Consider the following 15302-nt stretch of genomic DNA (forward strand, 5'->3'; position numbering starts at 1 on the left):
AAGAAATTCAAAATACTTTGAAATGATTTTTAAAATTTGATTCTACAGATTTTCTAGATTTGCCAGAATGTTTTAGAATTTTAATCATAATAAGTTTGAGTAAATATTTCACAAATATTCCTCATCAAAAAAACAGAAGCTAAAATGAAGAATTAAATCAAAATATATTTATTATTCTTTACAATAATAAAAAAAAAAATACTTGAATATTGATTTAAATTGTCAGGAAAGAAGAGGAAGGAATTTAAAAGGTAAAAAGGTATATGTGTTTAAAAATCCTAAAATCATGTTTAAGGTGGTAGTTTTTTCTCAAAAATTGTCTTTCTGAAAGTTAAAAGAAGCAAAATAAAAAAATAAATGAATTTATTTAAACAAATGAAGACCAAGTTTGTTAAATATTTTCTTGGATTTCCAAATTCTATTTGATTTTTGTCTCTGTTAGAATTAAAAATGTCGAGCAAAGCGAGACCAGCTTGCTAGTAAATAAATACAATTCTAAAAAATAGAGACAGCTCACTGGTAAGTGCTGCTATTTGAGCTATTTTTAGAACAGGCCAGCGGGCGACTCATCTGGTTCTGACAGGCTACCTGGTGCCCGCGGGCACCGCGTTGGTGACCCCTGCTCTAACCACTAGGCCACTGAGTGGGTAATAATGCAATAAGTACATACAGCTGGCCTAAACAGCATGTTGCATCTGACCAGTCTTCCTCTCGGGAGAATAAAAGTCACTGGTCAATCCCAAATTCTTTCAGATGACATATATGTTGAGTAAGAATGACCATCAGGACAGAGTAGCAATGTTACCAATTTTTACTAAAGCTATAGGAGACCTGTCTTATAAAGCTTTAATAGCGGCATCTGGAAGCGGTTTCTAAATCAAAAAGAAAGAATCAGCTTTTTTTGTACGAAAACAGCCACCACCAGCCCAGAAACAAATACAGCCTTATATTTCTAAACTGATAATGTAAAAAAGGAGTACATCATACTCCCAATAAACATTCTAGCGCCTTCAAGATAATGTGCAGAGTTTATTAGCGAAAAAAAAAAAGAAAAAAGGGGCCTTCTGGATGAACTTGACTTGCCTGCACAGAGTCCTGACCTGAACATGATAGAACATCTTTGGGATGAATAAGAACAAAGACTGAGAGCCAGGCCTTCTCGACCAACATCAATCAGTGTGTGACCTCACCAATGCGCTTTTGGAAGAATGGTAAAAAATTCCTATAAACCCATTCCGCAGCCTTGTGGACAGCCTTCCCAGAAGAGTTGAAGCTGTCATAGCTGCAAAAGGTGGACCCCCATCATATTGAACCCTATGGGTTAGGAATGGGATGGCACTTCAAGTTCAATTGTGTGTCAAGGCAAATTTGAATGGCAATTTATATATATATATATATATATATATATATATATATATATATATATATATATATATATATATATATATATATATATATATTTATATATATATATATATATATATATATATATATATATATATATATATATATATATATATATATGTATGTGTATATATATATATATGTATGTATGTGTATATATATATATATATATGTATATATATATATATATATATATATATATATATATACATGCACACAAACACATAAGTATCTATATCTATATCTATTTGCTCTCTCTCTCTCTATATATATATATATATATATATAATATATATATATATATATATATATACATATATGTATATATATATATATGTATATATATTCATATATATATATATATATATATATATATATATATATATATATATATATATATACGTACATATATATATATATGCATATGTATATATAGAAAAACCACATACACACACATGTAAGTATATATATATATATATATATAGCTATCAATACACAGCTATATATGGTATATATATTAACTAATGTATTCATATTTATGTATATATGTGTATATATATATGTATGTACTTATTAAGGTTTTTTTTATCTTGATCAATACTGGTTTGGCTTTTTATAGGACACATTTGAAGAAGATCACATCCCTTTATTTGTTCTCAATGCACCCTTGAGTGGAAAAAAAGTTTTAGAATATGAGACAATAGAATAAGACTAATTGGTGTAACTTGGGTGGAATGAATATTAAAATATGAATTCTTCTTTGTCCCCGTAACTGCCGTCGCGATTCAATGTAATCTCCGAGCTGCGTCTGCCAGTCATTAGTTAGCACGTGACAAAAGAATCCTTGGTTTTCTGGTGGTAATTTACACTTCTTTTTTTTGTATCGTTCCCAAAAGAGGAGTTCAAAGTCATCGTCGCAGTTGTTAAAGGTAGCGAATGTGCGAGCGATGAAACGTGAACTTAAAAGAGTGCTTGTAAATCAGAGCAATATTTCCCCTGCTAATGTAATTAGATGTTCCTGAAGCGGCCATACTTGGGGGGGGGGATGCTTCTTCAAGCTAACTTCACAAGAAACTGTCACACTTCATGCATGCATGGACACCAGTACTGCTATGTTCAACCCTCATGAAGGCAACATTGGGAATAATATTACTGGACTATTTTTAGTCTGCTTTTCAGCATTAATAACTGTTGGAAACAATGTTGTCCACTGTAGTTATGTAGCCTGTCAACAAAATGTAGGAGCAAAAGTACACTTGGCGATTGTAGCTGAGATAGGCACCTGCGCCCCCCCCCCGACCCCAGAGGAAATAAGCGGTAGAAAAATGGATGGATGGATTTTTGTGTTTATTTGTATTTTGCAAGGTGGTAGTTAACATGGCAGTTGGAACGATGGCATTAAATATACTGTTTGTCTTCGTCTCCATGTGCTTGTGCACTTGCGAGCTTAATTTGGCCCTCTTCTCTGTGGATTATTTTGAGTACTTCTTTTATTTCATGTGTCAGCAATCATTTAAGGGGAACTGCAAATATATATTTTTTTTAATTTGCCTTTTAATCACAATCCTTATGAGATACAATAACATATAAATTACACATATATTTAAAAACAAATACTTTGTGTATAAATATATATATATATATATATATATATATATATATATATATATATATATATATATATAAATGGCCAAACCATACTTGACTTTTCAGTATGTGGCCCTTGGTGGAAGAAGTTTAAACACCCCTGATCTCAAAAAAAAAAAAAACATCTATACTTTTAATAGAATAAATACCATTTAGTTAGTTAAATAATATATAAAATATTGCTACTTATGGATTAATTTAAAAAAATTACAACAACCGCAATAAACATTGTTAAATGTGTAGCTTAACATTATTATTTCCTTACAGGCAGAATTTTTGAGACACTGAGTCATGCAGTTACATTTATTTATTTTTTTATTTTATTTTTACATGTGAAAAACAATACTAACATGTTGAAAAAAAAAAAGATTTAAAAAAATCGAAATGTATTGAGAAATAGCTGAAATGCTTTAAATATTAATTAATAATAATATACTTAGTCACTGAAAATACATAGCTGACACAAATAAATATTTTTAAATGTTGTTTTTATATATATAAAAATATCGATAAGACCCTTTTCATACTTGACTTGGATGGAAACATTTTAGACACCCCTGATAAAATATATTAGATTCTCTCAAAATAAGAATAAAATATTTATATATACATAAAAAATATAAACAACGTTTAGTTAGTTGAATACAATATAACATATTGCCAATTTTTAGATTAATTGTGAAAAATTACAACAACCGCAATAAACTTTCTTAAATGTGTTACTGAACATTAATATTTCCGTACAGGCAGAATTTTTGAGACACTTAAGTCATGCAGTTAATCCTGTATCCATCCATCCATCCATTTTCTACCGCTTATTCCCTTTCGGGGTCGCGGGGTGTTAATCCTGTAGTTATCTTTATTCTATTCTTACACAGGAAAAAACAACATTAACATGTTAAAAAAAAAAAAACAAGCCAAAAAAATCGGAATGTAATGAGAAACAGCTGAAATGCTTTAAATAAAAATTAATAATAATATACTTAGTTGTCAGGTTTTCCCCTGACAGTTTGTGTTTTAGTTTTTTCCTCTGCATTTGTCTTTGTTTCCTCTGTGTTTAGTATCTCCTGTCTTTAGTTCCTGTCAAGTGCTCTTATTTTGGTTCAGCTTCCTGTTTGTCTCCCTGTGTGCTGTTTTCACCTCATCTGCGGCTGATTGGCACTTGGCCACACGTGTTGTCAATCAGCCCGCTCCTATTTGTACCCACTTTGTCTTCCAGTCAGTGCTGGATCATTATATTGTCGTTAACACATGTCGCTCCTGTCGTTGCTATCGTGTCCTTTTATTGCAGCGTAGCGGTAAGCTACATTCGTTTATTTGTAACTTACTGTCTTTTGTTCCCTGCTTCTGTTTTGTTTTCACTCTACAAGTAACGACTTCTGTTTTCCAGTTTGCTACCCGCTAGCTTCCACGCTAGGCCCTTTTTTGTTTCTTGCTAGCTTCTATGCTAAAGACCCTTAGTTTGTTATCCGCCTCGTGCGCGCTTTGTGTTAGTACCCTTTTGTTTGATTTTGTCTTAGTATCTTTATTAAATCATGTTTTCTCACTCCATGCCTGCCTCCATCTCTGCATCTTGGGGTTCGTCAACAAATAACTCTGACACTTAGTCACTTATAATACATAGCTGACACAATTAAAGATTTTATATATATATTTTTTTTAATATAACCAATATCAATACGACCCCTTTCATACTTGACTTGTCAGTATGTGGCCCTTAGGTGGAAAACGTTTACACACCCCTATTATAATATATTAGATTCTCTCAAAATAAAACATGTATATAAACAACGTTTTGTTGGTTGAATAAAATATAAAATATTTATATTTATGGATTATTGTGAAAAATTACAACAACCGCAATTCTTAAATATTTTTCTACAGGCAGAATTTTTGAGACACTAACACATGCAGTTAATCTTATTTTTTATTTTTTTTCCATTTTTACGTGGGAAAAACAATATTAACATGTTAAAAACAAAGAGCAAAAAAAATCGGATTTTAATGAGAAAAAGCTGAAATGCTTTAAATACTAATGAATAATAATATACTTAGTCACCTATAATATATAGCTGACACAATTAAAAAAAATATATCTAAAAAAAATATATATATAAAAATATAAATATGACCATTTCATAATTGACTTGTCAGTATGTGGCCCTTAGGTGGAAAAAGTTTAGACACCCCTGATACGATATATTAGATTCTCTCATAATAAAAAATAAAACATGTACATAAACAACGTTTAGTTAGTTAAATAAAATATAACATATTGCTAACTTATGGATTCATTGTTAAATGTGTGACTGAACATTAATATTTTCGTACAGGCAGAATTTTTGAGACACTAAGTCTTGCAGTTAATCTTATTTTTATTCTATTCTTACATGGGAAAAACAACATTAACATATTAAAAAAAGAGCAAAAAAAAATTGGAATGTAAAGAGAAAAAGCTGAAATTTTTAAAATTATAATTAATAATAATATCTTTAGTCATCGAAAATACATATCTGACACAATTAAATATTTTAGCATTTTTCTTGGCACGTTTTTCTGCAATAAGGTGCTTTTGGTAGCCATCCACAAGCTTTTGGTTAAATTTTTGACCACTCTTCTTGACAAAATTGGTGCAGTACAGCTAAATATGTTGATTTTCTGACATGGACTTGTTTCCTCAGCATTGTCCACAGGTTTACATCAGGACTATGGGAAGGCCATTCCAAAACATTCATTCTAGCCTAATTCGGCCATTCCTTTACCACTTTTGACGTGTCCTTGACGTCATTGTCCTGTTGGAACACCCAACTGCGCCCAAGATCCAAATTCCAGGCTGATGATTTTAAATTTTCCCGAAGAATTTAGAGGTAATCTTCCTTTTTCATCGTCCCGTTTACTCTCTCTAAAGCAGGGGTCGGGAACCTTTTTGGCTGAGAGAGCCAAGAAGCCGAATATTTTAAAATGTATTTCCCTAAGAGCCATATAATATTTTTTTTTACCACAGAACACAAACGCCTGCATTTTTAAGTAAGACCAACATTTCCAGAGTAAAATAGGTCTCTTATTCTTTGTAATAACATTGTTATTCTGAAGCAAACTGTGGAGGAGGCGTGGCCTGCAGGCCTGCAGCTAAGCGGGATGTTGCCAGGACCGGCCTCGAAATCAGCGACAGGTGCGTAGAAGGCCCACCTGGGCCTTTTTGTCTGATCACCTGACGCTCTGTTATAAGCAGCAGCCTGGAGGAGGGACAGGGTTGGGGCTGGAGCCAGAGCGTGAGTGAGGACGAAAGAGAAAAAGACAATTGCTGGAAAGCAACTGAGAGACTAATTGAAAAAAACAACAACAATATTTTACCCTAAAACAGGCTCTCTTGTCGGTGCTTGGTGGTCTGAAGAACCCCCAGGAGGGCAAGCCCAACACTAACCAATAATAAATAAATTACTTCTTACCATTAACGCAACTTCTTGAACATAAAAATGCATGAGAATGTTTTATTTTTTGAATGTTATTTTTAACACTATGATTACAAGTGGAATTATTCATTACTTATCCTGTTAAGCAACGTCAGCTCAGATTTATCCGAGAGCCAGATGCAGTCATCAAAAGAGCCACATCTGGCTCTAGAGCCATAGGTTCCCTACCCCTGCTCTAAAGCAACAGTTCCATCGGCACTAAAACAGGCCCAGAGCATAATACTACCACCGCCATGCTTGACGGTAGGTGTGGTGTTCCTGGGATTAAAGGCCTCACCTTTTCATCTGACCACAGAACTTTCCTCCAGAAGGTCTTATCTTTGTCCATGTTAGTCAGATAAAACAAAAATTGAGCTGTGTAAGTGTAACGGTGACTATAAAGATGTTATTTCATTTCAAGAAGCCTCTCCTAATGTGAAAAATAAATTCAAAAATAAATAAAAAAAGGACAAGGTCATGAACAAGTTTTTACTGCTTGAGCTATGAAAATATGTGATTTATAAATTATAATTCCTGCGCGGGAATGTTTTCACCACAGTCACCGAACTATTTGTCTTTTTGTTATGATCCGCTGCCCGGTTCATATTCTGATTGGATTTTTGAGTCATTTGTGTTTTCTGTTGGTTTTGGACTCCTTCGGTTTCTGTTTGTGCACCTCTGAGTTGGTTACCATAGTTACCGTACATCCTTGAATAGTAATATGCGCTTGCTTTGAATTACTGCCGGGTAAGACTCACTCCCCAGTTTTATTAGCACATGCTTACTTTTACCGTTTGGTCAAATACGTGACGTCACGATTGACACTTCCCCTGCCGTCATGTTCAAAATGGCTTAGGATTTTCAATCTGCTCTGACTGTGTGTAAACCGGGGGTCTTGTTCCACAGCCATACAGATCACACTCATGGTTGTGATATAAAACAATTTTAACACTCTTACCAATATGCGCTACACTCTGTGAACCCTAACCAAACAAGAATAGCAAACACATTTCTGGAGAACATTGGCTCTGTAACACATTATAAACGCAACATAGGAATTACCCAGAATTCCAATGCATCCATGACTCTTGGCTATATTATACACCCCACTAGCACCCCCCCCCCCCACCCCCACACACACACACTCTCTCTGTGAGTCGTGTGAGGTGGGCGGGGTTGGGGGCGCGTGTATAATAATATAGCCAAGAGTCATGGATGCATTGGAATTCTGGGTAATTCTTATGTTGCGTTTATAATGTGTTATGAACACGGTCTAGCTCCATCCTATCTTGCCGATTGTATTGTACCATATGTCCCGGCAAGAAATCTGCGTTCAAAAGACTCCGACTTATTAGTGATTCCTAGAGCCCAAAAAAGGTCTGCGGGCTATAGAGCGTTTTCCGTTCGGGCTCCAGTACTCTGGAATGCCCTCCCGGTAACAGTTCGAGATGCTACCTCAGTAGAAGCATTTAAGTCTCACCTTAAAACTCATCTGTATACTCTAGCCTTTAAATAGACCTCCTTTTTAGACCAGTTGATCTGCCGCTTCTTTTCTTTCTCCTATGTCCCCCCCTCCCTTGTGGAGGGGGTCCGGTCCGATGACCATGGATGAAGTACTGGCTGTCCAGAGTCGAGACCCAGGATGGACCGCTCGTCGGGACCCAGGATGGACCGCTCACCTGTATCGGTTGGGGACATCTCTACGCTGCTGATCCGCCTCCGCTTGAGATGGTCTCCTGTGGACGGGACTCTCGCTGCTGTCTTGGATCCGCTTGAACTGAACTCTCGCGGCTGTGTTGGAGCCACTATGGATTGAACTTTCACAGTATCATGTTAGACCCGCTCGACATCCATTGCTTTCGGTCCCCTAGAGGGGGGGGTTGCCCACATCTGAGGTCCTCTCCAAGGTTTCTCATCGTCAGCATTGTCACTGGCGTCCCACTGGATGTGAATTCTCCCTGCCCACTGGGTGTGAGTTTTCCTTGCCCTTTTGTGGGTTCTTCCGAGAATGTTGTAGTCGTAATGATTTGTGCAGGCCTTTGAGACATTTGTGATTTGGGGCTATATAAATAAACATTGATTGATTGATTGATTGATTGAAATTCTGGGTAATTCTTATGTTGCGTTTATAGTGTGTTACAGAGCCAAAGTTCTCCAGAAATATGTTTGTTATTCTTGTTTGGTTAGGGTTCACAGTAGAGATGCGCGGATAGGCAATTATACCATCCGCAACCACGTCACCAAAGTCGTCATCCACCCGCCGTTCACCCGAACCAACATTTTATCAGAACCGCAACCGCCCGCCACCCGCCCGTTGAAATACATCAGAGGTCGGCCACTTTTACCTCTCAAAGAGCTATTTAAACCCGTTTTCCAAAGAAGACAATGACGGCCGCTAACGTCCTCGCGAATATCCAATTGTGTTCATCCTGATGACAAGAACAAGTGCGTGCTGTGAAGCCATTGCCTTTGACGCCTTCAACAACATGTACAAAACGTTTTCCAGTAAAGCAACATGTTGTATGCAGCTTCCGTAGACACACGTACAAGATTGAAACGCATACTGGGTGACACAGAGTACACTGATGGTTGTGATATAAACAATTTTTACACTCTTACTAATATACGCCACGCTGTGAAGCCACACCAAACAAGAATGACAAACACATTTCGGGAGAACATCCTCACAGTAACACAACATAAACGTAACACAACAAATACCCAGAATCCTTTGCATCTGTGATGATTCCTGAATGTATTTTAAAACCCCCGCACCCCCCCAACCCCGCCCACCTTACCGAAGCACGGGGGGGGGCGCGGGGTTTGCTGCTAGCGGGGTGTATAAAATAGTCAGGATGTGTCATGGATGCAAAAGGATTCTGGGTATTTGTTGTGTTGCGTTTATGTTGTGTTACTGGGAGGATGTTCTCCCGAAATGTGTTTGTCATTCTTGTTTGGTCTGGCTTCACAGCGTGGCGCATATTACTAAGAGTGTTCAAATTGTTTATATCACAACCATTAGTGTACTCTGTGTCACCCAGTATGCCTTGCAGTCGTGTGCTGTTGCCACGGAAGCTACACACAACATGATGCTGGACTGACAAGCAGATCGTACATGTTGTAGAAGGCGACAAAGCCAATGGCTTCATAGCATGCCCTAATACTTATTAACTGGGTGACTGCCGGCAGTCTTTCTAAAGAATATCTGCGTCTCCTATTGTCTTCTTCGCTTTGTGACACGGGTCCTAAATGGCTCTTTGAATGGTAAAGGATACCGATCCCTGAACCATGTGTATCAAATATTTCCGAATGGTTCAACCGCCACCCGCCCGAATCTAATTAAAATCTATTTTTTCGTCATGTCACCCGTCCGACTAAGTAAAAAACTCTTACTGATTAGTAAGAGTTTTAAAGTTGTTTATATCACAACCGTCAGTGTAAACGGTATGGCTGTTGAGCAAGTATGCCTTGCAATCTCGTGTGAGAAGCAGCGAAATGCATGCGTCTTACTGGCATGCAGATAGCAAGGTGCAAAGGTGGGCCCGATGACATGTTGTAGAGCAGTGGTCCCCAACCACCGGGCCGCGGCCGCAAAAGAAATTTGTATTCTTCACGGTGGCAGAGGGGTTAGTGGGTCTGCCTCACAATACGAAGTTCCTGCAGTCCTGGGTTCAAATCCAGGCTCGGGATCTTTCTGTGTGGAGTTTGCATGTTCTCCCCGTGAATGCGTGGGTTCCCTCCGGGTACTCCGGCTTCCTCCCACTTCCAAAAACATGCACCTGGGGATAGGTTGATTGGCAACACTAAATTGGCCCTAGTGTGTGAATGTGAGTGTGAATGTTGTCTGTCTATCTGTGTTGGCCCTGCGATGAGGTCGCGACTTGTCCAGGGTGTACCCCGCCTTCCGCCCGATTGTAGCTGAGATAGGCGCCAGCGCCCCCCGCGACCCCAAAAGGGAATAAGCGGTAGAAAATGGATGTTTTTTACTTTTAGCACTCAAATTTTTGCTGCATGCCATTGGTAAGCGCAGGGGTGAGAAGAGTTTTTAAAATTATTAGCTCCTGCTTACTTTTACCGCATGGCTTGAATAAGCGCAGGAGTGAGAAGAGGTTTTAAATTAATTAGCGCCCCGGCGGCTATTCAAGGAAATAGGGTACTCATTATTTTCACCTGCCGCTTGTTCCGGACGCGCACCTGTTTTGTAATCACTGACATTATTTAAGCCTGCCTTCTCCGGTCAGTCAGTCTGGCTTCCTAATTTGCAATACGCAACAGATGACTCTGTACCTGCCAGTTCCCCCACTTGGCTCTTGTACTTTGAGCTCGTTTTTCCTTTGTTAAGGTATGATTTATTTTGAAATAAATCATTTGTTCCTACCTTCACCATGTGTCCGAAGCCAGTCTGCATTCCTGGTAGAACCACGATGCGACCCGGTCGTTACAGTTTTCACATTTTCAAGTGTTAAATTAGATCCATTTCTGCTATTCTTTGTCAGATCCACACAGACTCGGACGAAGGCGAGGGAAACATCAAGTACACCATCTCGGGAGAAGGTGCCGGAACCATCTTCATCATCGACGAGCTGACGGGGGACATCCACGCCACGGAGAGGCTGGACCGCGAGGAGAAGGCCTTCTACACCTTGCGGGCGCAGGCCCGGGACCGCCTCAGCGACGACCCCCTGGAGCCCGAGTCGGAGTTTGTCATCAAGGTCCAGGACATCAATGACAGCGAGCCCAAGTTCCTGGAGGGTCCTTACATTGGCAGCGTGGCTGAACTGTCCCCCATAGGTAAGAGCGAAAACCTCTCATTTAAACGTGGTTCAATTTGGAATTGAAATATTAAGCTTTTTTTTTTTTTTTAATAAGAAAGTTGACAAAGAGAAAACATGTAACGAGAACCATCGAACCAGAAGTTAAAGTTAAAGTCCCAATGATTGTCACACAGACACACACACACGAACTAGGTGTGGCTAAATTATCCTCTGCATCTGACCCATTGCCCTTGATCACCCCCTGGGAGGTGAGGGGAGCAATGAGCAGCAGCCGTGGCCACGCCCAGGAATAATTTTTAGTGATTTAACCCCCAATTCCAACCCTTTATACTGAGTGCCAAGCAGGGAGGTAATAGGTCCCATTTTTATAGTCTTTGGTATGACTCGGCCGGGGTTTGAACTCACAACCTACCGATCTCAGGGCGGACACTCTAACCACTAGACCACTGAGTCATAAACAAAACATTCTGTGATTTGCTCTTGAAAACTATCTTGGCCAGGGGTCCCCAAACTTTTTGGCTCAGAGGCAGCTTTGGGTTAGAACACTATATATATATATATATATATATATATATATATATATATATATATATATATATATATATATATATATATATACATATATATATACATATATATATATATGTATATATATATATATATATATATATATATATATATATATATATATATATATATATATATATATATATATATATATATATATATATATATATATATATATATATATATATATATATATATATATGAAGACTTCATACGCAAAAACCGATAAACGCCATTTTGATAAAGTTTAGCCCAACCTCGGTAATATATAGTCCACCACTTCTATTGTGGTATACCAAAATCAATTTGTTTGCAAATGCAGACAAATGCCGCTTTTAACGTCATTTAGTTCAGCGATTTATTGCAAAGGCCGATAAGCGCCATGGATCATTTATCACAAAAGCCGATATATCCGTTTGCCCAACCAGCGCTGCAGTACGGGATCACGTGACAAACAAAATGGCAGCGCGCTCGGACTCACTCAGTGTTGTTATCCACGCATGAATAATTTGGAAGCTTCTCCTGTGAACACCGTTAAGCCAGCGAAAAAAACTGACGTGTTGAAGTTATTTGATGTAGGCGCTAGCACGCGTGTCCGTGAGTTTTACACCGCTGCGTTAAACGATGTTGTCGAGCATGGAGCTAATATCAATAGCGATGATGAGTGAGCTGTTATCTGCACAGGAGTGTTTTTGATAGGGAAACCAGGTTGAGCATTTGTGCTTGTTTTTATTAATAAAACATTGTCTTCATTGCAACACTGTTTTTTTGTTTTTTCATTTTGTGCTGAAAAGCACAAGGTAAATATGTGAGGTCACAGTTCCAGAAAAGCATGTCCGGTTAGCAAGTACGAAAAAACAATGTTCGCAGGGACAGCTAGATTTATACGTACCAAGGGATCGAAACTGTTAAATAATGAAGTAAATAAATGTGAACAGTTGTTACCTAGAAATGTGGCTTTCGATAAATTTCACGTTCTGTTTTTCTCTCTATCTTTATCTTGAATATTATGCGAAATAACGACCGCAAAGAAAACGATTTTGGAGATATCTGTTTTTGCAACATATCATAATTTGGATATATCTGCTTTTGACGTAAAACCACATCAAACACTCTTATTTGAAAGCCATTCATTACATCAGCATTTCTTAAAGTTTAGGCTTTCATGACTTGCTTATGTTGATATTAAATAAACCATTGTATGCTTGTATATGTACCGGCAACACCAGCAGGCAGAAACGGTCAAAATGGATTTATCTGCTTTTGCATATGAACTCTTCATATATGTATATATATATATATATATATATATATATATGTATATGTATATATATATATATATATATATATATATATATATATATATATATATATATATATATATATATATATATATATATATATATTGCTTGGTCGAATTCGAATTCGAATTCGACAAAGCAACCCCTCCGTACCAGAAAGCACTTGATGAAAGCGGATACAACTTCACCCTCACCTATGAACCCACTCCAGGAAACCAACCAAAAAAGAGCAGAAAACGAAACAACATCATCTGGTACAATCCGCCATTCAGCAAAAACGTCTCAACCAACATCGGCCGCAAGTTCCTCACTCTGATCGACAAACACTTCCCCAAAGGCAACACCCTAAGAAAAACATTCAACAAGAACAACATTAAATTGAGCTACAGCTGTATGAATAATATACAACAAATCATTTCAAACCACAACAAAGCAATTGCAAAAGGACTGCCTACCCCCAGACTAAATGACTCTGAAACCAATAAGGAATGTAACTGTCGCAAGAAACCTGATTGCCCTCCCAATGGAGGGTGCTTACAGACATCAGTCGTTTACCAAGCAAAGGTAACACGCAAGGACATTAACACATCCGACACGTACGTAGGATTAACCGAAGGAGCGTTCAAAACAAGATGGAATAATCACAACGCCTCCTTTAGAAAATCAGACTTTGCGGAATTCTACAGAACTCAGCAAACACATTTGGAACCTCAAAGACAATAATGTTGAATATTCAATAACATGGCAAATTCTTGCATCCAGCACACCTTACAACAGTGGTAATAAAAGATGCAACCTATGCTTAAAAGAGAAACTGTTTATTATATATCATCCAGATCTATCATCCCTCAACAAGCGCAGTGAAATCATTGCAACATGCCGCCACAGACGGAAACACCTCCTAGGTAACACATGAGCCAATCACCACACCCTACGCCTGCCTGTACCCACCCACTCTGTGCCCTATATAAACCATTGTATGTGAATGCCATCCATCCATCCATCCATCATCTTCCGCTTATCCGAGGTCGGGTCGCGGGGGCAGCAGCCTAAGCAGGGAAGCCCAGACTTCCCTATCTCTAGCCACTTCGTCTAGCTCTTCCCGGCGGATCCCGAGGCGTTCCCAGGCCAGCCGGGAGACATAGTCTTTCCAACGTGTCCTGGGTCTTCCCCGTGGCCTCCTACCAGCTGGACGTGCCCTAAACACCTCCCTAGGGAGGCGTTCGGGTGGCATCCTGACCAGATGCCCGAACCACCTCATCTGGCTCCTCTCAATGTGGAGGAGCAACGGCTTTACATTGAGCTCCTCCCGGATGGCAGAGCTTCTCACCCTATCTCTAAGGGAGAGCCCCGCCACACGGCGGAGGAAACTCATTTCGGCCGCTTGTACCCGTGATCTTATCCTTTCGGTCATGACCCAAAGCTCATGACCATAGGTGAGGATGGGAACGTAGATCGACCGGTAAATTGAGAGCTTTGCCTTCCGGCTCAGCTCCTTCTTCACCACAACGGATCGATACAACGTCCGCATTACTGAAGACGCCGCACCGATCCGCCTGTCGATCTCACGATCCACTCTTCCCCCACTCGTGAACAAGACTCCTAGGTACTTGAACTCCTCCACTTGGGGCAGGGTCTCCTCCCCAACCCGGAGATGGCACTCCACCCTTTTCCGGGCGAGAACCATGGACTCGGACTTGGAGGTGCTGATTCTCATTCCGGTCGCTTCACACTCGGCTGCGAACCGATCCAGTGAGAGCTGAAGATCCCGGCCAGATGAAGCCATCAGGACTACATCATCTGCAAAAAGCAGAGACCTAATCCCGTGGCCACCAAACCGGAACCCCTCAACGCCTTGACTGCGCCTAGAAATTCTGTCCATAAAAGTTATGAACAGAATCGGTGACAAAGGACAGCCTTGGCGGAGTCCAACCTTCACTGGAAACGTGTCCGACTTACTGCCAGCAATGCGGACCAAGCTCTGACACTGATCATACAGGGAGCGGACTGCCACAATAAGACAGTCCGATACCCCATACTCTCTGAGCACTCCCCACAGGACTTCCCGAGGGACACGGTCGAATGCCTTCTCCAAGTCCACAAAGCACATGTAGACTGGTTGGGCAAACTCCCATGCACCCTCAAGAACCCTGCCG

At 39.2% G+C, this 15302-nt stretch overlaps 1 protein-coding gene across 1 annotated transcript in view; it reads left to right on the top strand.

The window, feature by feature from the left end:
- Positions 1-15302, top strand: part of LOC133544296 (cadherin-22-like) — a 589788-nt gene that overhangs the window by 336972 nt on the left and 237514 nt on the right. Inside the window, exon 5 of the mRNA XM_061889489.1 lies at positions 11000-11294. Coding sequence (XP_061745473.1) covers positions 11000-11294 — 295 coding nt within the window. The remainder of the gene's footprint in view (positions 1-10999; positions 11295-15302) is intronic.

The sequence above is a fragment of the Nerophis ophidion genome, linkage group LG02 (genome assembly GCF_033978795.1).
Source record: "Nerophis ophidion isolate RoL-2023_Sa linkage group LG02, RoL_Noph_v1.0, whole genome shotgun sequence".
Classification (NCBI taxonomy): Eukaryota; Metazoa; Chordata; class Actinopteri; order Syngnathiformes; family Syngnathidae; genus Nerophis; species Nerophis ophidion.